The sequence below is a fragment of the Cervus elaphus genome, chromosome 26, assembly GCF_910594005.1.
Source record: "Cervus elaphus chromosome 26, mCerEla1.1, whole genome shotgun sequence".
NCBI lineage: Eukaryota > Metazoa > Chordata > Mammalia > Artiodactyla > Cervidae > Cervus > Cervus elaphus.
Window position 1 is genome coordinate 36,574,043 of NC_057840.1, and position 22,619 is coordinate 36,596,661.

The 22,619-nt window shown below is 39.5% G+C and overlaps 1 protein-coding gene across 4 annotated transcripts in view; it reads right to left on the reverse strand.

Moving 5' to 3' along the window:
- RGS17 (regulator of G protein signaling 17) overlaps positions 1-22,619 on the reverse strand; it is a 100,127-nt gene that overhangs the window by 74,532 nt on the left and 2,976 nt on the right. For 3 of the 4 annotated variants that reach the window (XM_043888544.1, XM_043888543.1, XM_043888546.1), the window contains exon 2: positions 19,617-19,733. The exons of the other annotated variant lie outside the window; for it this stretch is intronic. In XM_043888544.1, the coding sequence (XP_043744479.1) occupies positions 19,617-19,624 (8 nt within the window). In that variant the 5' untranslated portion in view covers positions 19,625-19,733. The remainder of the gene's footprint in view (positions 1-19,616; positions 19,734-22,619) is intronic. 4 annotated transcript variants of the gene reach the window in all.

A 22,619-nucleotide genomic window follows, 5' to 3' on the forward strand; every position in this document is an offset into this window, starting at 1 on the left:
ATCAACACAGTCGCCTGCCTTTGTACTTGAAGACATTTTGCTCCTTTGCAGTTTCCTATTAAGGTGAGTGATAACACTTATCACCTAAGTCCTCCAGTAAGTCCTAACAGTGGACAGTAGATGATGCTGTGAAATGTCCAATGGGACACAAGTAGGGAGGACAGGAAATATAATAATGCCAGAGACACATTCTGTCATCTTCTAGACGGGTAGAGCTGGCAAAACTCAGACATCTCCCAAGTTAAGCAGAATTACAAATACAATGTGTGTGTGTACAAACATATGTGAACAAACAGGAAGTCTAGTTCTAAGTTCTAGAGTTGTTATATTCCTAGAGATATGATTTGGGCTATGAAGAAGTAGTATAATGAACCACACTGGAGTTTTTTACTGGGTACAAATATTTAGCCTTTTCTCATCAAAGAAAAAAATGTCTTTAGCTTCCTCGCTGAAGTCATATCCACATCATTCTGTAATCTATTTTCATTTTTGTTTAGGGAAGAAGCATACCCAAAGGGCAGCTAACACTCTCATTTTTAACGTACAGATTAAAGGGGGAAAAGAATGGAAGAATCAGTTGGCATGGGCTCATGATTTAGAAGGGTTTCCTACATGTTGCTCTGGTTAGTCACGTCTTCAGAGAAATGAAACACGAAAGTAGCTGAATTATAAAGCCTTTGCAACTAGACTAATGGAATCAGATGTTCCTGAGTCTAAAAATGTAGAAATAGAATCTAATACATGTACACTTGAGTTTGGACTTTGTCCATAACCTATTGATAAGCACATAGTCAAACCATTAGGATGGACAACAGTTCGAGTCCCCTTGAAATGATTCAGGGGTAGTTGATTGACATTTTTTCAGTCCATCCCATTCCTGTGGCTATAACCCAACGTCACAGACAGCAGTGCCCCTTAAGGTCCCTCCAGACACTCTGCCTGTGGAGGAATCTAATCACAGTTGTCACCCAAGGGCTGGCTTATGTAGATAGATGCCCAAATATTTATCTTTCTGAATATTAACGTTTTTTCAAATGCTAATAAGGGCTAAGCCCAAAACATTTTGGTGCTCTCCACACATAAAGGAAAAGTACAATGCAAACATTAAGCATTCTATTTTCATTGTGTATGTGTCTTGTTTCATGTGTTCTAAAATATTTAATTTTAGCCGCAGCCCTGACACTTACTGGCTGGTACTTGGTAGAATTTCAACCATAATGAATGAATACAATGAATTGTACAATGAGTTTTTCTCGATTGAAAGTCATTATGGAAGTTTATTACATCCATCTCAGAATTTTTATGGCTTGTTGGTGATTGCAGCCATGAAATTAAAAGACGCTTGCTCCTTGGAAGGAAAGTTATGACCAACCTAGACAGCATATTAAAAAGCAGAGACAGGGGGCACTCTCCATCCCCTTCTGATGTCTATGTCAGAAGCTTTCGCTGTCCCTTTTTATACTTTAATAAAAACTCTGCTACACAAAAGCTCTTGATCAAGCCTGGTCCCTGGTCCCGAAGCTAAATCATCTTCTTCGGAGATCAGGAATCTGAAGCTATTTACTGTAAGCTATCAGTATGGGAACAGAAATTTGAATGCAAGTCAGCTGATGAAATGCCTTTGAGTTTTTCACATAGAAGGTAATATTTAAGTATCCTAATAATTTTGTAAATCTACACAATTAAGATTACATAGAATTTGGGTTTTGTTTGGGCTCAGTCATTAGAAGATATGGGATCCCAGGAAGTCATTTCCTATCTATGAAATTCCGTTTTCTGAGAGTAGGGCCCAGTGCCTTCTAAGTTCATATTTTGCTTTCAAAAACTTATGAAATTTTGTGTTCTGGTTATGGAATTGTGAAGTCTTGATAATAATCAAAATGACTTTATACTTTTTTTCAGTAATGTAATTGATAACTAAGACATACAGTGAAATGAAGACTTTGCTTAGGTATTTCCTGATGCTCAACTTATTTTTCCTAGTAATTCTCAATACAGGTGCCTAGTGACTATATTCAGTTTATTGACTATTCAAGATATTTCACACTTTACTCTTTGGTTCAAGTGATTGTGCGTGTGTATGTGTGCTCAGTCCCTCAGCCGTGCCCGATTCTTTGGGGCCACATGGACTGTTCCCTCTAGGTTCCTCTGCCCATGGAATTTTCCAAGCAGGAATACCGGAATGGGTTGCCATTTCCTACTTCAGAGGATCTTACTGACCCAGGGATAAAACTGGCATCTCTTGCATCTCCTGCATTGACAGGTGGACACTTTACCACTAGCACTACCTGGGAAGCCTGTAGAAGTGATTATTTTCACTTAAAAACGAGTTCCTTTCTACTTGGGAGAAAATGTTAACATATTTGAAGTGTTACAGCAAAGCGTATCCTTTGACCTGGCACTATTATGATTAGATATGTATTTTATTACATGGATGGGGGGAAAAGAAAAGAAAAAAAAAAGAGAAAAAAAAGCAGAGACATTACTTGGCCAACAAGGGTCCGTCTACTCAAGGCTATGGTTTTTCCAATAGTCATGTATGGATGTGAGAGTTGGACTATAAAGAAAGCTGAGCACTGAAGAATTGATGCTTTTGAACTGTGGTGTTGGAGAAGACTCTTGAGAGTCCCTTGGACTGCAAGGAGATCCAACCAGTCCATCCTGAAGGAGATCAGTCCTGGGTGTTCATTGGAGGGACTGATGTTGAAGCTGAAACTCCAGTACTTTGGCCACCTGATGTGGAGAGCTGACTCATTTGAAGAGACCCTGATGCTGGGAAAGATTGGGGGCAGGAAGAGAAGGGGACGACAGAGAATGAGATGGTTGGATGGCATCACTGGCTCGATGGACATGAATTTGAGTAAACTCCAGGAGTTGATGATGGACAGGGAGGCCTGGCGTGCTGCGGTTCATGGGGTTGCAAAGAGTAGGACACAACTGAGCAACTGAACTGAACTGAACAAAGAATATGGCTAATGTGTACAGAATTTCTTGCAATAACCCATATAGCACTCCTCTCTTCCAATTCTGTTCACTGGAAACAAGGACACTACACAAGCCCCAAGATATATAGGAGGATATAACATTTGAGGAATGACCTACTGCTGGATAAGAAACCTGGATGAGTTGTTTTGGTTTAAAAAAAATGTATGAGGAATAATGGGCTGAAATGTTGCATATCTTTTGATGACATCTTCAGTAGTAACTTTTTCATTCCCTTTGTGTTTATATTTTATTTAAAGTAAGGTATAAAATATTGCTGCCATTGATGGAGGGCAGTTATGATAAAAGTGTTCTATTTCCATGCCCTTCCGCAGAAGGCGTGGTGGAGAATGCTGCTTCGCTCTGTGGGTTTCTGCCACAGCCCACTGGCTCCTCTGGGATGACAGAGCCACGTGTGCTTTTCAAGTGCAGCTACTACCCTTTTCTCCTAGCAACCATATTATGTTAAAGTGTGGTTACCGGGGTTGCTAGGATATTCTTCTATTCTTGTCCTCCATGACCAAACCAAAGGGAAGAGAAAGTGTAAACCAAACCAGAGTTGAAGATATAGGGGGAGAGACTCAGGAAAATAAAGTGCCCTCCTCTTATTTTGAAGAAAAAAAAAAAAACCGAGCAAATTACTTTGTGGTTAATGCCTTAAGTAAATTAATAATTTCTTTTCTTGGGGTAAAATCAGAAAAAGTTTAAAGACAACCTACAAAATAATGGCTATTAAATATTTTAGGGTGATACGACCACTTTAACATTATTTATTGAAGGCCACTTTTTTCCAGTAGAGGAAGAGAGGAAAGCATCTGTTTTTTTAAAACTTTTGTTTGTTTGTTTGGGGAAGGCTGAGCACCGAAGAACTGATGGTTTTGAACTGTAGTGCTGGAGAAGATTCCTGAGAGTCTCTTGGACTGCAAGGAGATCAAACCAGTCAATCTTAAGGGAAATCAACTCTGATTACTCTTTGGAAGGACTGACGCTGAAGCTGACACTCCAATACTTTGGTCACCTGAGGCAAAGAGCCAGCTCACTGGAAAAGACCTTGATGCTGGGAAAGATTGAGGGCATGAGGAAAAGGGGGTGACAGAATATGAGATGGTTGGATGGTATCATTGACTCAATGGATATGAGTCCGAGTGAACTCCTGGAGATAGTGAAGGACAGGGAAGTCTGGCGTGGAGCAGCCCTAAGGTTGCAAAGAGTCAGACACGACTGAATGACAACAACAAATAGCCAATTAGGGCTTACCTGATAGCTCAGTTGGTAAAGAATCTCCCTTGAGTTCAGGAGATCACCTGCAATGCAGAAGACCTGGGTTCAATCCCTGGGTCAGGAAGACCTCCTGGAGAAGAAAATGGCAACCCAACTCCGGTATTCTTCCCTGGGAAATCCCATGGAGAGGAGCCTAGGAGGCTACAGTCTATGGGGTTGCAAAGAGTTAGATATGACTTACCAACCAAACCACCACCACTGCAGATTAACAATGGTATGATCGTTTCAGGTGAAGAGCGAAGGAACTCAGCCATACATAAACATATAGAGAGGAAAATATCTTAAAATTCTCAGAGCGATCTGAAAGATTCTGAACTATTATTACCATCATGTTTCACATATGAAAGGTTTGAAATACACACCATGCATCACTGAACTGAAGACATCATCAGCTATATAGTGCATACTGATTTCTGAAATGTTAAAATGTGAAAAAGCGTGCATCTTAGAACTGTTGAAACATGGCATACTATGCTACTTCATTTGATATTTCAATCTATTCTGAGATAAAACATCTTCCTTATTTATGGAAAAAGAGGCAAATTTTCTCAAGCATCATACGCTAATAAGTGCTAGAGCCAGAACTCAAATCCCTATCTGTTTAACTGTTCTGTTCAAACTCTTCATTATGCCATGCTGCCTCTTTGGCTTTTCACACAGATAATAAATAAAAATAGTTATCAACTAGCATGCTTATAGAAGTTTATAGTTTGTCATATTCCTAGTAATTCATTAGGTATTATTAGCCCCGTTTTTAAAAAATGAGACAGACTGGACCCCACAAAATGGAATGAGTTGTTCAATGTCACATAATTAGAAAGTGACAGAGCCAGGAGTGAAACCCAAGCTAAATCCCTCTTAATCCAAACCATGTTTGACTAAGGTCAGACATTAACTAACCATGAGGCCTGAAATTGGATCATGGACATAAAGCTTATTCAAAGAGAAATATATTTGTTAGATATACAAGAAGAGCTGTTGCACATATCAAATGGCTTCATTGGTTTATTCAATGAATATTTCTTGAACAGCTACTTTGAGATTGACTCTGTTTGAAAGCTGGTATACAGTAGTGAATAGATGACATAAAAATCACACAGAACTTCTGAGAACTATCGACAGAAACAAGGTGAACGAAAGGAGGAGCTTGCAGTTTTACACAGGGGCATAAGAAGGTGTCCCTGAAACGTGACATTTGAACAAAGAAAGAGAAAGGAGGTAAGGGAGTGAGCCACATGGATGTCTGTGGGAAGAACATTCCAGGCAAGAGGAGCACAGGGTCTGAGCTGGGAATAGTCTGGCCCACTGCATGAACAGACAAAAAGCTGTATGGTTGGGCCAGGGCCTTCCTGGTGGCTCAGTAGTAAAGAATCCGCCTGCCAATGCAGGAGACCAGGGTTGAGGAGATCCCCTGGAGAAGGAAATGGCAACCCACTCCAGTATTCTTGCCGGGAGAATTCCATGGACAGAGGAGCCTGGCACAAGAGTCAGCTGTGACTTAGTGACTAAACAACAGCAAAAACAATATGGCTGGGCCAAGCAGCAAGGGTGGAGAGTGGAAGGTGATGGATTCTGAGAAATGGGGTGGGTGGGGGATGAGTTGGTGAGGGAGATGTGGACAGATCACACAGGGCCTTGTGAACCAATATAAGGATTTGGGGATTTGCTCAGAACAAGATAATAAAACTTACACAGAGGAGCATCATGGAATTTGGAATCTGATCAACCTCAACCTTGATCCTAGGCATCCCAAGGATGTCTACTTCATCAGGCCATATAATCTTGGGCTACTTGGCAAACAGATGTTACTGTGTCTACCTTGCTACTGGATTACAAAGCATGGCTTATTTCAAAGAGGGTCAACAGATAAGCTTCCAGCTTCACGGACAGTTACTACATAAATACTTATTAGAGACCTATTATTTGTGTGGGACATTTAAAGAAAAGCTTCTGCACCCCTCTAAAAAATTGATCCCTGTTTTCAATAAGCTTATAACCTGGTTGTGAGATCATAAAAGTCTCTACCAAGTTTTCATTTGTGGAGGAGTAAGCACAGAATTATGCTGGGGGTAACCAGAAACGGTTCTATTGAAAGCAATGTGTGAGATTTTCCAAGTAGATAAAGGCAGGTAAAACATTCCTTCTAGAGGTAATACTATAAGCAAACCCCAGGAGACTTATAATAGCCTGGCCTGTCTTTTAAAGATAGATTCATTCATTGATTCAATGTGACTGGGGTATTAGGTGCCTGAGAAGAAAAAAGCAATCGGGGACAGACAGGCAGGCAGGGAGGAATCAGGGAGACAGACATTTGAATTTTATCTGTAGGTGATAGGAGACAGTGGGTGCTTCCTAAGTCTAGGGCAGGATCAGGAGTAATATGCTTGTCATCCTGGCACTGGTGTGGAGCACAGGTGGACAGAGAATGCTGCCAAGGAGTCCAGGCAAGATGTGGACAGTGAACTGGAAGAGCAGAAATGGGGAAATGGGGCAGAGGTAAGAAGTGCCCAAGAGGTAGAGTAAGCCTTGGTTGGGGACAGTTAGATATAAGCAGGGTGTGATGGTTGTTGGCGGGGAGGATCAGTCAAGGTTGATTGTTGGAATTCCAGTGTGGGTGACTGTGTAGATGCCACCCTTGGATAAGAATGTGGAAATGGAAAGGGTTTGCTCATGGAGAAGACAATACATGTGTTTAAATTAAAACAATAAACTATGGAGAAAAAAAGAAAGAACATGTGTCATTGTTATGATACAGGCAGTTTCCAAAGAAAGAGAGGCCACTTGGAGGTGGCCAGGTGAGGGTTCATGAAGGTCTTCGGACTTGAGCTTAGACCTTCAAAGATGGTCAGGATTTAGAAATGTGAAGGGACCCATGTACAGCGATCCAGGCAGAAAAATGTCTGAGCAAAGGCACATAAGTGGCAGAGTAGAAACTATTTTCTGGAAGTAAGCATATATATTGGTCTTTGCAGGTAGAAGTGTGGTGTAAGAAAGAAAATGAAGACATTCATCCTCAAACAGTGCAGAGTCTGCCTCTGAAATCTTCCTTTAGGAGGGAGCATTCACTACATTGTAAAGCATCCAGATCCACGGTTGATCAGCAATCCCAGATGACTAGTGGGAACCAATATAAATATCATGATGACATGACAGTGATCTCATCTGAATATTACAGTTCTTAGGCATGCTAGGATCCAGGAGTTCATTAATTAGCTTTATGGCCATAACTAGGATTCGGTTCTCCAAAATCCCATCTCAAGATTAAACACACATTTTAGCAGTATAGTATTAAATACTATAAGCATTGGCATGTCGAGTTTTTTGCAAACACCTCTTAACAGTATTACAGTTATATTTAAAGTGTCAAAAAACAAGTTTAAACACACATGCAATAATTTATTTAAATTGAGTTCATTTTACTATGAAGTCTTTAATTGTTCTTTTAAATTAAACTAGATAAATTATATAATACAATTTTCACATTGTACAAAACAATTACTGGTAAAAATAACCTTAAAGTCTCTGTCATATTTTCTATCCCATCAGGCACTACGACAATTACATTTTAATTCCTTCCCCAAACACATAACTTTAAAACTTATTATTTTAAAGTCTCAGCTGTAAAAATATCCCTTGTTCTATTGTAGTCCAGTCACTCAGTCATGTCCAACTCTGTGACCCCATGGACTGCAGCATGCCAGGCTTCTCTGTCCTTCACTATCTTGCAAGTGGATATGGAATACTCATACATTTGTAAAGTCCATCATTGCAAAAAAAAAAAAAAACAACAAAAAAACCAACCAAAGCATTTGCTATAGTTACTTATTTTCTTGGAATACATTCAGATGTCTTTCTTTCATTTCCCCTTGGTAACAATCAAATCCCTAACAGCTCTTGATAAGTCTTCATTTCTTGCTTCAATGCTATCCTTGAAAACAAAGGCATTCTATGATTCTGTATATGTCATTATGAACCAAAATAAATCACAGATAAAAGAGGAGGTCAGATTGCTCCACTTTAGGAAATATTGTTTCTCCTATAATTGGAAACTTTGCATACATGTTGGTTACAGGGAGATCTGCTAAACATCTGTCAAAAAAAAAAAAAAAAAAAAGAGTACCATATCCTTCCTTGTAATTTTAAGCTGCCTTTGCTTCTTCTCTCTTACACCTTTATTCATTTTTATTCACTTCACTTCCATTCTGGCTCCACACACTATACAGTTACCATAAATAATTTTTCCAGGAGCTTAAACACAGTAAAACTGCATTTCTATCTTGTTACCTAAATATGCACTTCAGGAACATATTTCTTTTGGTCTTCTACCTCTGTTAAATGTGATCTAAATTTTCCAATGCTCCTCAAAATTCTCTATCAGTTAATTCTGCTCTCAATTCTCTGAAATGTACCTTGGAGCCCAGAACACAGGGAAGCAAGAGCAAATGCGAGACAGAGCGGCTCATTCCTGGGGAATCCCTGGAGGGAAGTCAGATTTCTTGCCTAAGAAAAATAGGCTTGCTTCTCCCCCTGGTGCTTGGAACTTGGGATGCTATCAGCTCTATCTCCTTGAACAAGGGAAGGCAGGAGCATGGACTCTTCTTCCTCTGACCTCTCATTCCAGTATTTTCTGAACTGCAACTAATGTATTTGGAGTACTACAATACATTGGTTTGAAATGGACTGATGTCATGTCAGTTTAGAAAGAATTAAATGCAGAAAATTCCCTTTATATTTCAGTCTGATACGGCTATTATGCCTTTGGCACTTCCTTATTTAGCCTTATTTATTTGCAATTAATGGAGGAGTAAAATAAAGTATTAATATACATAAACATGTGTATACATTCTTTGGGATTGAATATATTACATATTATTAGCGATACATTATACACACACATATATATACATATATATTTGATAGCCCAGCTTTGCAAAGGACCCTGAGTGCCTTACAAAGGACTCCCTTTATGAGTCAATTTAAAAAAATCAAAGATCAAACATATACGCCTCCTGGAGGCAGGCATTTTTGTCTGTTTTGTTCTCTAATAAATCTGAATCTCCCAGAACTGAGCCTGTCACTTAACAGATACTCAGTTAGTTTGGCCACCTGATGCAAAGAGCTGATTCACTGGAAAAGACCCTGATGCTAGGAAAGATTGAGGGCAGGAGGAGAAGGGGGTGACAGAGAATGAGATGGTTGGATGCCATTACTGACTCAATGGATGTGAGTTTGAGCAAACTCTGGGAGGCAGTGAAGGACAGGGAAGCCTGGCGTGCTGCAGTCCATGGGGTTGCAAAGAGTCAGACACGACTGAACAACATTGACAAAGTATTAGGTAAAACAGAAACTTCACTGCGTGAGCCACATAGAAAAAGTCTGCTTCTCATTCAGCATTAATCCTCTTCTACGTTACAATTTTTTTTTCCAAAATCACTTGTTCTCCATCCCCAGATTATTCCTATAGAAGCCAGATGCAATGGGACATTAGAAACACCAACCACAAGACATTACACAAAGTGAATTTGATTTCTGCTTTGTGGTTTGCAAGATCTGCAGTTAAACACTGATTTCTTCCTTTCGTTTTTATGATCTGAACTTTAGTTTTTTGCTTATTTCTCTACTTTTGAATGACAGTTCACTACTCTGCTCTCAAATAAGAGAATGAACATAAACGAAAATTAACCTTATTTCATATCACATTCAAAAGACTGCTTTCCCAGTGAATTTGTGACTTTTAGCACTCATTTTCATTTTGAAATTTGTATTCATAGCTGGTCAAAACTATGGTAATTTACTTTTGCTCATTACACAAGGCAGCACTTATTAGATTGACAGCCCCTTGTGAAACAAGTTAACAAAATACAAGTAGGAAATTCTTTGCTCACTTTTTTACAAACTTTTTCAACAGCCAAACATTTGGTCAATTGACGAAATAATACAGTTAATATTATGATCAAAATTCCTCATTCAGCATGCAAGGAAAACTAGATTATTATTTTTATTTTGTCTTCTAAGCTGAAAAAACTTTTTGTCATTTTGGATGTTTCCAGTAAAACCATTGGGAAAAAAAGCAAATTCTAACATTTGTTCCAGGACACCTTTATTCTATCTATGAGCTAAAATATTAGAGATGAGGAGATGGTAGAAAAAAGAATCCATTATTTTTGTGGACTCAGATAGTTTCAAGGTACCTTTTGAGCTTATTATGCTCCGTGATTCTAAACTTCCTTGTCTGTCTATAACCTTGGGGAAATTCCACTACTTCTAAAATGCTATACTTGTACCCTAGAGTCTGGAAGCAAAGCCCAAAACGGGGTTCAAATAATCACAATTTCTTTCAAGGATTAGGTCTAACCTTGAATGAATGAATGATGAATATTGTATGCTATTTCCCAATATTTGCTTCTATTTTCATATAGAAACATTTTAGATTTCTCAGGGATGAATAAAAGCAATGCTCCAGGAAATTTCATAGCATTCCCCCAGAACTTTCTCCAATGATGATTTTGCTTCTCACAACCAGCAAACCTAGTCCTCTCTAAACCTAAAATAAATGTTGAAAAACTCTTTTCCTGGGTTCTGCTACCCTCCGCAGGCTGCCATGACCTCTTCTCTGTTCAGTCCTCACCTCTCCATAGTTCATTCAAACAACTAGTCTACATTCCAAGTGTTCTCAGGTTCACCTTCTGTTCTGGCTTCAGTCTTAACATCAGTTGGGTTCAGCTTCTTCTCCAACACACAGGTGCTTGCTTCTTTCAAAGGGCACCTCTGCTTTTCTATTTGGATGTCAGTGAACTGATTTATACCTGAGACAATTTTTATGCATTTCTTGGATCACCCACATACACTTCCCCCAACAATGACACTACCCAACACAATAGGGGTTTTATTGTTAACTGTCTGGAGAGACCATAAAAAAAAGTATAACTAATAGCAAAGTACTTTTAAAAAGAGTCCTGCAATGTTATTTATGCTCAAATAGCAAACAATATTTTTGAAAGATATTCTTCAAAAGTTAAGTGGGTAAAGTTAAACAGTCTCATCTCAAAGGAGAAAAAAAGAGAATTTGCCACAATGTAGGGCCCTTTGTGGGCTAAAGTATCACCTGCTAATGCAGGAGGCGCAAGAGACATGGGTTCAATCCCTGGGTCTGGAAGATCCCCCGGAGAAGGAAATGGCAATTCTCCAATACACTTGCCTGGAAAATTCCATGGACAGAGGAACCTGGAGGGCTCCAGTCCATGGGGTGGCAAAGAATCAGACATGAATGAGTACGTGTGTGTGCGCGCCCCACCCCCCCCCCCCGCCCCCACACACACACAAAGGGCCCTTTGTGCTCTTCCCACTCAAGCTCCTCCCCTTAGAACCTTGATTAATGAATGAATATTCACGAACATAGCATTCATATTAGTACCCCTGCTTCTTATGAGTGGAAAGGAAAGTGTACAGAGAATCTGTGCTCTTCTTCCAAGTCTGAGTGTTCTTAAAATTCCCAGAACAAAATCTGTCATGATGATAATCATCCTTCTCAGCTAGCACTTTAGGGAGAATTTATTCCATTCCCAGAACCACCATTCATTTAGTTTATCCCATCAATACTGAGCTGAGTTCCTCCCCATCCACAAATCATTCATTCCTTCCACACATGGTGCACCTACTCTGTTCTTGGCATTTACAGGTGTACTAATTTGCATTCTCTTTGGCGGAAGGAGGGAGACATGATAAATAAAATAACAGTACAGTATATGCTGTGGGTTAAATAAAACAGGCTATTATTAAAGAATAACAGACAAAGGGAGGAATAGGGATGGGCCAATGTTAGAGAGTGCAGAAAAGGTCTTTAAAGAGGTGACACTTGAACTGAAGTGCGGGTGATGAGAAAGATCAAGAGGAGAGTTGTTTAGGTCGAGGGAGTGGACGTGCAAAGGACCCGAGACTTCAGAGCACGTAGTGTCTTCTCTCCCCTGTGTTCCTGGAACTACCCTAGAGTCTCCTAGTGAGAATGCCCTTTCTTCTAATGCTGCCTTAAACATGCTGATTTTTTAGACTCAGGAGTAACCAGACTCCTGGCTCGTCTAAAATTATCACTGCCTTACTGGCTTTTACAGACTTCATCTTAATACTACATACTTGACCTTCAAGGGCTTAAAAAAGAAACTAATTCAAAGCAAGCCAGCATCTGATTCAGCAGCACCATGGTAGTATAATATGCTACCGTTCCTTATCTGAGAATCCATAGGATATACAATTCACAGAAATTCATGCCAGGAAAAAAAAAAAAGACTTCTGAAAGACTGTTTTCTTCATTTACCAGTGGGTTCCAGGTAACCTGTCCCGTTAAACCCTATTACTTTGGTGGCTGGAACTTGAGAGCTGAAACTGAGTGCTTCTGTTATGACAACATGCCCATCCATGTTCTGGGGCATGTTCACCAACCCCCACCTCCCCCCACCATTTATTTCTCTCTGTGGCTTCTTACCTATATATTGTTTAATTTTCATTGCCATCTGTGAAAGTGCTTTTGTTTAAGCTGCCCCAAACCTCTTGGAAACAGAAAGTGTATAAATCATTAATCACAAGTGCTTTCTAGACAATCCCAAGGAATTTCCTGATCTTACCCTCTCTGCCACATGACATAACCAGCTGCTCTTCCTTCCCTAACCTGTCTCTTTTCCAACCTTTTCTGGGAGAGAGCTATAAATATGAATGAAACTGGCTAAGAGTAATTCCACTTTCTTGATTTCATGGTATACTACCGTGTCTTCACTCTCTTTTTTAAATTAAATTTTACTGGATTATATTGTTGCTTCACAATGTCATGTGAGTTTCGACCATACAGCAAAGTGAATCAGCCATTTGTATACATACCTCCCCTCTTTTTTGGATATCCTTCTCATGGAGGTCACCACAAAGCCCTGGGTAGGGTTCCTTGAGCTACACAGTAGGGTCTCATTATCTATTTTATACTCAGCCATAAAAAGAAATGAAGTTGGGTCATTTGAAAAGACATGGATGGACCTAGAGTCTCTCATACAGAGTAAAGCAAGTCAGAAAGAGAAAAACGAGTATCATTTTCTTTTTAACACATTTTTCTCCCATTCTGACCATCTTACGTATGATATATATATGCATGTATTTTAGTTTCCTTCTTTTCCCATATGCCCGTTCAACATAGATACTCTCCAGGATTCTATTCCAAGGTCCTGCTACTCCCTAAACATTTTCCTTTGGTAATCACTTACTACCACCACCTCTTAAAAAAAGAGTTTCAAGGTTTATCTCTAGCTGAAACATCTCTCCTGAGTCTATATTCCAAATTCCCTGGAGCCAATTGAACTGCAGAGTCAGAATGAGGCCTTGCAGATCTTTTACCCTCCAAACCCTTAACTCATCTCCACAACATCTCTGCCAACTGTTTATCCACTAAGCATTTGTCAGTAAACTCATCACTTTTCAAGGCAGCCCATCTACCAAGCCGGCTCGGACTGTTAAACGGTTCTTCTCAATAGGACAGTAAAATCTATCTCAACCACATGTCCCCACTGGTTCTAATGCTATTTTTAAGACAGTGGTAAAGACAGTTGGTGATGGAAGCCAGGTGTACTGCAGTCCATGGGGTCGCAAAGGGTCGGACATGACTGAGCAACTGAACTGAACAGAGACAGTGGTTGGTAAAGCGTCTGCCTGCAGCGCAGGAGATGCGGGTTCGATCCCTGCGTCAGGAAGATCCCCTGGAGAAGGGAATGGCAACCCACTCCAGTATTCTTGCCTGGAGAATCCCACAGACAGAGGAGCCTGGCAGGCTACGGTCCATGGGGTGGCAAAGAGTCAGGCAAGACCAAACGACTAAGCAACAACAGCAAACAGCTAAGTTACATTAAATGCCAAATTTACATTTGACACAGGGCAATGTCTGTACTATCTCCTCACTACTCTGCCATGTGGTTCTGTTATTCCTGTTATGTCACTGGGGCAATTTAAAATGAGCCTAATCATTTCACATGGCTCTTCTCCAAATGGAGAAACACACATATTCTCTAGGCAAACCACTCTACTCCAGGTTAAAAAAGTACAAATGCCTCCAATAATCACTTCTCCCATGAATGACCGGTGTCTGTTCATTTTACTATTCTTATCACAAAACTCTAACCAGGGTGTCCAGAAGGAAAGAAATTCAAAACAGCACACTAGTTGTGGTTTGAAAAATGCAGAACAGTACAGAAGTGTCCTCAACTTCCTTCTAGACGCTCTGTGCCTCTACTGACATAGCTAAGAGCAGACTTCTTGCTTCCTACTGAATCAATTGGGTTTTTAATCAACAACCCTGATGGATCTGGCAAAGCCTTCCCCAGGCTGAACTCAGCCTCTTCATCAGTTTGGTTTCTCCAGGTCTTAATGGCATCTGCATTACCTAGATACACAGGCTCAAATCTATGTTGGGTTTAAGGGTCTTTTCACATCTTCTAAATCTCAATGGTGACCAAGTCTTGAAAGCTCTGAGTGGAACAGGTTTTCATGATATCATCTTCCCAACTGCCTTCAGTTAGCCTTTGGATGTTTTCCCAGTTAAGGCCTCATCTTCTCTCACCTGAAGAGCTGAAATCGTGTTCCTGCTGCCTTCTCCTCCCCTCTGCCCAGATCTGACATGTACAGTCTTCATCCTGTAATGTCCTATTTATTCGACACCCACGGCACTCTGCCCCTAGCAGGGACGATGTTAGCTTTTCACTTGGATGTTAACACCCACCAGTATCTGTCTCCTCCTTAGCTTTATCCTGTGATTTCCTGCCTGTACTTTGTACTTCTGGAAAACTGTGCCACAAAGTATTTTTCGACTTTCCCTAGTTCTGTGCCTTTCTTTCTTTACATTGTCTCTGAGCCTGGAAGGCCATTCCTTGTCAAATTTTCATCTTTTAGTACTTTGAAAAAATGTTACCGCTTCTAAGAAATGTCTACCAGATTCTGGTCTGACCACCTAAAATGAATTGAAAATTCCTCACAGCATTTTATTTTTCTCCTAGAACTGCTTCTGCTGCTAAGTCACTTCAGTCATGTCCAACTCTGTGTGACCCCATAGACGGCAGGCAGTCCACCAGGCTCCCCCATCCCTGGGATTCTCCAGGCAAGAACACTGGAGTGGGTTGCCATGTCCTTCTCCAATGCATGAAAGTGAAAAGTGAAAGTGAAGTCGCTCAGTCGTGTCTGACTCTTAGCAACCCCATGGACTGCAGCCTACCAGGCTCCTCTGTCCATGAGATTTTCCAGGCAAGAGTACTGGAGTGGGGTGCCATTGCCTTCTCCATAGAACAGAACAGTGATAGCAATTTACACACCCATTTTCTTTCTTCAACTAGTCTTTAGGTTCTTTAAGGCTTGGCTATGATTTATTTAATGATACTGCTCCCAATTCTCAGTGGTAAAAAACCTGTCTGCCAACGCAGAAGATGCAGGAGACTCAGGTTTGATCCCTGGGCCGGGAAGATCCCCTGGAGGAGGACAAGGCAACAAACTCCAGTATTCTTGCCTGAGAAGTCCCATGAACAGAGGAACTTGGCAGGAGGGTACAGTCCATGGGGTTGCAAAGAGTCGATCACGACTTAGCGACTGACCACATGTATTCCCAATTACAGAGTAAGGCTCCAGTGAGTTGCATTAACTGTGAATAAGGAGGCAGGAAATGAAAATGGTGAGAGGGCTGAGTAGCTGAATCAGAAGGCTAGTTGGGAACAGAATGCAAACACTTGGAAAACCAGACCCACGTGGGCCATTAACAGGTGCACCAAAAGACCACTCTTCTTCCATCATTTCTGCCTATTCATAATTTAATTTTTTAGATTGTAGGGTCCAATTTCAAGCACAGTTCCTCCTTCTTTTTCCCTGAGATCTAACCAGACTTGACCAGACTTGGACTTTCCTGGGACTAGTGGTCAGGGGTCAGGGCACTCAGTGCAACATAGATTTTGGTTGTAATCAGCAGCTTCACCAAGTAATTACTTTCAGTGTTTTTGCTAAGCCATAAATCCACATTCCCTTAAAAATAATCTCCTCCAAACACACTTGTCACTCCTTCAAAGTCTTAATAAATAGTTTGGATGTTAAGTCATTGTACCGTCTACTGCTCAATAAAACAATGTGCATTTATTCATTGCTGGTATTTTAAAGCAAAATGTAAAGATCTCCTTGTCACACAAAAACATAAAATTAATTTTATGCAAGATGGACTTAGGAATAGTGACATTTAAAAAGAAAATTTGGAGCAGATTTTCTATCAATGCAGTTGAATTTGAGTGTCACCTACAAGAATTTTTAACTATTAACATAACTTATGTCAAGTCAAGAAAAGTGCTCTACATTTTTTTCCATCCTGGAATTAACACTTATTTAATGAAATTCTACCTCATGAAATACCACTTGTATTACTCAGATCTTCAATCAATGAAAAAACTGAATTGGGGGGGAAAAATTACCTTCTTAAGATTAGATCACATGAATTTACAAAACTGGAGGTGGTTACATAATACAGTGGAGTTACATAATAATGTACTGAATGACATTATACCTTAAGAAGTAAGTTTGTAGCTAATAGTCTCCTTTTCTGGGCCCAGTCTTTCTGTTTTTTACTTGACTTTCATTCTTACCTCAATGTACCTCCCCCTGGATTTTCAAGTATGTATCTTCTCCTCCCAGCATTTGGTTATGACTGCATAAGCATCAGGTCAGTTGTTTCCTGCTCTCAACTCATAAGCAAAAAGTATGCCCATATACTCAGACACTGACACATAAAATCATCTTTTTAAAATATTAAACTTTGGGGACAATTCCAATGCATAAGAATTTCTCTATCCCTTGGTTTTCAGCATAAAAAATTAAACAGAAATATATAGCATAGCTATGCCTTAGTGCTTTCAAAAAAGATACTCATTTTCCTTCGCTTTTATCTAGTGAGTCTTGGCCATACTAAACTCATAGGTCACCAGAAAAATGTTGTATAGTAGTTCTGAGTGAAATAAATTGAGAAATATGTTCAACTCCCAAATTAATACAAATGGTTACTTATTAGCAGCCCAATTAAAGTTTTAAAGATAAGCAAGTTAAATCTGGTGGCTGAAATGAGGGTTCAGCTTATTTTCCAGTTAATTCATTCATAATGCCAATTCTTTCATTACTATATACGGCTAAATTAACTGTACATTCATAACATTTTGCTAGGAAGGACTTGAAGCCTTCTGGTTTTACAAATGATATCAAATCATCCTAGATCAGGAAAAATCTAGTTGCTAGACTTAGACATCACGTTAGTGATTTCAACAAGTAGGTGCTGAAGACGTTTTCTTCAAAAACAAATTTCTTTTTTTTCATATCTGAAAAGAATATTCTGGATTTCTGGTCAATCGTGTTGTTGTTTTAGTTGCTGCGTCATGTCCAACTCTTTTGTGACCCCCATGGCCTGCAGCCCACCAGGCTCCTCTGTCCGTGGGATTTCCGAGGCAAGAATACCGGAGTGGGTTGCCATTCCCTTCTCCGGGGATCTTCCCAACCCAGGGACTGAACCCAAGTATCCGCCATTGGCAGGAGGATTCTTTATCACTGAACCACCAGGAAGCCCCTTCTGGTCAATTTACTATATTACAAAAAGACTGTTATCAGTGCAAGAACTGCAATCATACTGGGAGAAAAAAATGACAATATATTTATTTTATGGGAAATGTGGGTCCTCAGGAAGGGTGGGGTATTCATTTTCTCTGTCTCCCTTTACTTACGCCCTCCCCCAACATACCTGAAATAACATCCCAATGATCACCCAGGGTAGTCTTTAAGTGAAGGGGAGAGGGGTAGGCACAGTACACCCGTTTGCAGACAAAGGTGGCCACTTTGAAGAGGGAGATTTGGGAGTTGGGGTGCGTCCACAGAGACGGCTGAGCCTCAGGTCTGTGGTTTGGACCTGGGGGCTGGTAAATCATCCACTGAGCTCCAGCGAACCACTTCCTATTTTCCCTTCCCCTTATCTGAGCCTCTGCTTAGAGCTTTCTTTAGGAGCAGAGATTGCTACACTTGGAAGTCAATGAGCCTAAAATTTCTAAATCCTCAGGAGATCTTTTCTCATTACTTCCACACCATCTCTAGTTATGACTTGTAAACTCAGAACAACCAGGGCTCAACTGATGCAAACAAAATAATACTAAGTTGAAGAAGCTTCTGTGTGAACTTGCAGAAAGGGGCCATGTTTAATCTTTTTTTTTTTTTTTTTGCATCCAAAATCATATCGCAGGGCCTGGCACATAATATGTGCTTGAGAATGTTTATGAATGAATGACTGTTCACTTAACAGGTTGGTTAAACAAGCTGGTCAGGAAAGAATAACACGGCAACACGGCAGACACTAGGAGAACGGCTTCCACATTAATTCAGGATCCATTAATCAAGAAAAATCCTGGCAAGAAACAAAAATGTCTTTCAGCACTTAGGATCTACTGATGTTTCTTGGGTTTATCTTAATTATTTTAATTATTCCTGGGTTTATTTTTCATTGTTTAACTCTAGGACAGTATCTAACAATTGCATGTGTATCCTAAGTCACTTCAGTCATGGCCGACTCTGAGACCTTATGGTTGTAACCTTATGGACCGCAGCCCACCAAGCCACCCTGTCTATGGGATTCTTCAGGCAAGAATACTGGAGTGGTCTGCCAGGCCCTCCTCCAGGGATCTTCCCAATCAAGGGATCAAACCCGTGTCTCTTAAGTCTCCTGAATTGGCAGGCAGGTTCTTTACCAGTAGCGCTGCCCGGGAAGTCCCATAACAGCGGCATAGTGATTGTCAATAGATGACAAATTATGGACATCATTTCATTTAATCACTCAGCATTTTTAAGATACATAACAATCAGTCTTCAATTTACAGATAATGATACTAAGACTCAACAATGTTAAGGCTAAATCTCTGGCTATTTGAATCCAAAGTTTGAACTCTTTCTACCAAATTGCATTCCCTGCTTCTAAAGTCTCTTTGACATATGCTTTTTCACATCCTCTAAATTAAATCGCACAGTTGCCATTGTTACAGCAGACTTTCAAATCTTTGTTGATTTTGATTAATTGAAGCCTGAAAAAGGAAAAGAGTTGAGGGAAATAGGGTGGAGATATGAGGTAGTTTTCCAAGAACCAAAATGGATTCGTAAAATCTCTAGATTAGATAGCCTGTCATAATATGCCAAAAAACAAAAAAAAACTAAGCCCTGACCATTTATTGAAATACAGTCTGTTGTCAACTTTCACAAAAGAGTTTTCCTTGAATTTAACTCATGATGCCACTGGGAAGACCCAAGATAATTAAAGAAATGAAATAAACACTTACCTGCTCATTTCATTTATGTCATAATTTCCCCTGGGTTGTGTCTGTTTAATGTAATGCCATGGCTCTTGAATTATAACCTTTGTATTTCAACAGCCAATCAGAAGTTCCTTGAAAAGCCTGTGACCGAATCCAAGGAAGTAAATATTTGCTTTGTGAACCACATTCATTGTCTATAATAAAATTATATTTATTGACACAGAGCTTTTTTTTTAATCTCAAACACAAAGTTTAAGGAATTCAGAGAGATTTTAGATGTTTATTACTCATGTTAGAATTTCAAGTATAAAGCATTTACAGAGTTTAGCAAAAAAAAGCCTGCACATCTAGTAAACAGTAGAGCAAGAATGCAAATCCAGTTCTATTTCAAACAAGCGTTTCTGTTCCACCAGACCTCACTGTTCCTCCTACAGGGGCCTCTTATTCATTATAAATTCCAGGCTTACACATTCTGTATTACTGAGGTTTTACAATATTTGATAAACTGGAACCAGTAATAATTATAAAAAATTTTACACTTTCTAGGTAGTTTAACAGCTGAGGGGCTTTATAGATTTTCCAAGCTAAATATTTAAGCTTTTGAAACCAACTGTCTATAGTCACAGAATTTAAAAATTCAAAACCAGGAACTTATCAGAGCACTAAATCACATGAAACACCACTCATTAAGGTACCAGATTAGCCTCAACTTTTAAAGATTTAAGTTTCACCTCCAGCTAAAAAATGAGGTAAGTTAGGATTCTAATATGACATGGCCTTATGAAACTTACTTGATTTCATTCTGATGAGAAACTTCAATTAATGTTCTGGAGGACCCCCATCGACTTGCCTATTTCCTTTCAATCTCACTTATCTCGGGAAATCTCAAAAGTTTACCCTGGCAACTGGCAGAAACAGTTAATGAAAATCTGAGAACTGGTCATGTCATGTGTTGGGTTGGCCAGAAAGTTGAAGTTCTTCTGTAAGATACATCCTTCTTGTTAGTAAGGTGTGAGTGTACGTGCATAGCACACAAAAATGATAGACCTCAACGAGTAAGAGGACATGTGTGCTTTGGAAGGACCAAGCGTGGTGGCAAGTGGCAGTAAGTTATGGACACCACAGCAGCCCTAATCCCATGGCTGATCCTTCTCCAGCCGTGTCTCTTAAAATTAACATTAGCATTTCAAATAAATAAAATCATTCAGAATACAGTGGACAAGGTGGCAGAAGACTTGAACAAATGATCCTCAAGACAAAAAAAAAAAAAAAAAGCTGCTGTAAGCATAGCAAATAAAAATTATAAGCATTCTTAGTAACCAAAGAAATAAAAGTTTGAAAATATCATTTCAACATATCAAATTAGTAATGATTTTTTAAAAGATGATATTATTTTGCAGAGATCTAGATATCCTAAGTATCAAGCCTAAAGGGAAAAAAAAAGCCATAAAAACCTATGCCTAAGAATGCACATCACTTAAAACAGTAAAATACTGGAAATAACATAAACATTGAAAGATTACCTAATAAACTGAAATGCATAAGGTGAACTATTTTGCAATCACTAAATTATATTAAAAATACTGATTTCAGTTTCTTGGAAAATACCAACAAAGTAATATCTGTTGTTTGAAAAGGCAAGTATGAAGCTCTATAATGTGATTCTAATTCTTTAAAAAAAAAATGCCTGTTGATTCATAGGAAATGAACTGGTCGTAAACTGCCCCATATATTCAGTAGCAGTTTTTTAGGCTTTGGAAGACACGCTAGGCACATACCCAGCACTTTATATACACTGCACTATATTTATGCTTGCAAACATCTCAGGAAGTGGGTGTTTATCCCTATTGTTATATCGGAAGAAACCGAGGCTCAAAGCAGGTAACTGACTTGACCACGGTGACAAAGCTATTACACAGAGGAGCCAGGAAAAAAACTAAAGTCAACCGGCCCCAAAGCTTGTGTTCATCATGCCCATGCCTGCCTACAGGTAATTTAAACTTTAATTAAAGTTTGAAACATATCAACAATAGCAGTATTATGGCAAAAACATGAATATTCACAAAGTGACAATTCTAAAAATGGCTTCCTGCAAAGATGTAGGACTATGAACATGATCTTTAGAATCTCAAACTAGTATATTTGGTAATGAACGTGAGCATTCTTCTAAACAAATGTAAAAATCAAGAAAGTCTTTTGTGATCCATGCCCACTCTGCAAAATTCATTTATTGAATAAGTTCTTATTTAATATTTGCCTGTTGCCAGATATTGTGCTAGGTATTGGCACAGCAGCAAGAATAACAAGAGAAAGAAATTTTTCTGGATATTAGGGAAGTCTTTGGGGGGGAAGTGGAGATGGGAAGAGATGGTGAGGGTAAATATAATCTAACATTAAAAGACCTGGCTACCTAAATCTAAGGACTGTTTCATTTCTTTAACACTTCCATAAACATTTATCGTATTTCTGAGGATCCAGGTCACTCCCTGGAAATAGCATGTGATTTTAAACCTCTATAATGAATTCACACTTATACTCTACCTGTAATAATCAAATGAAATAAAATACTTTTTACTATCATGGAACCTGATGGCTCAGTGGGTAAAGAATCCAGCTGCAATGCAGGAGACACAGGAGATATGGTTTTGATCCCTAGGTCGGGAAGATCCCCCTGGAGAAGGAAATGGCAACCCACTCCAGTATTCGTGCCTGAAAAATCTCACAGACAGAGGAGCCTGGTAGGCTACAATCCGAAGGGCTAAAGAGTTGGACATGTTAAGCAGAAGCATAGCACATAAGCAACTTTATTCTCATCCATTGTGTGTACAGTGGTCCTTGTATTTGCCCTTCTGGGTGGTGCAATGTATTTTCATTGTTAAGTAAGCAGAGTTGGGCTATCAGAAAAAAACTTCTCAGCAGAAATGCAGTTGGATAGGCTCCCATCTCTCTTGGCTCCATATTTCCTTATCCATGCCCACCTTTCACTTTTCCAGAAAAGCCCATGTCTTTTAGCAAACGGATTTCTAA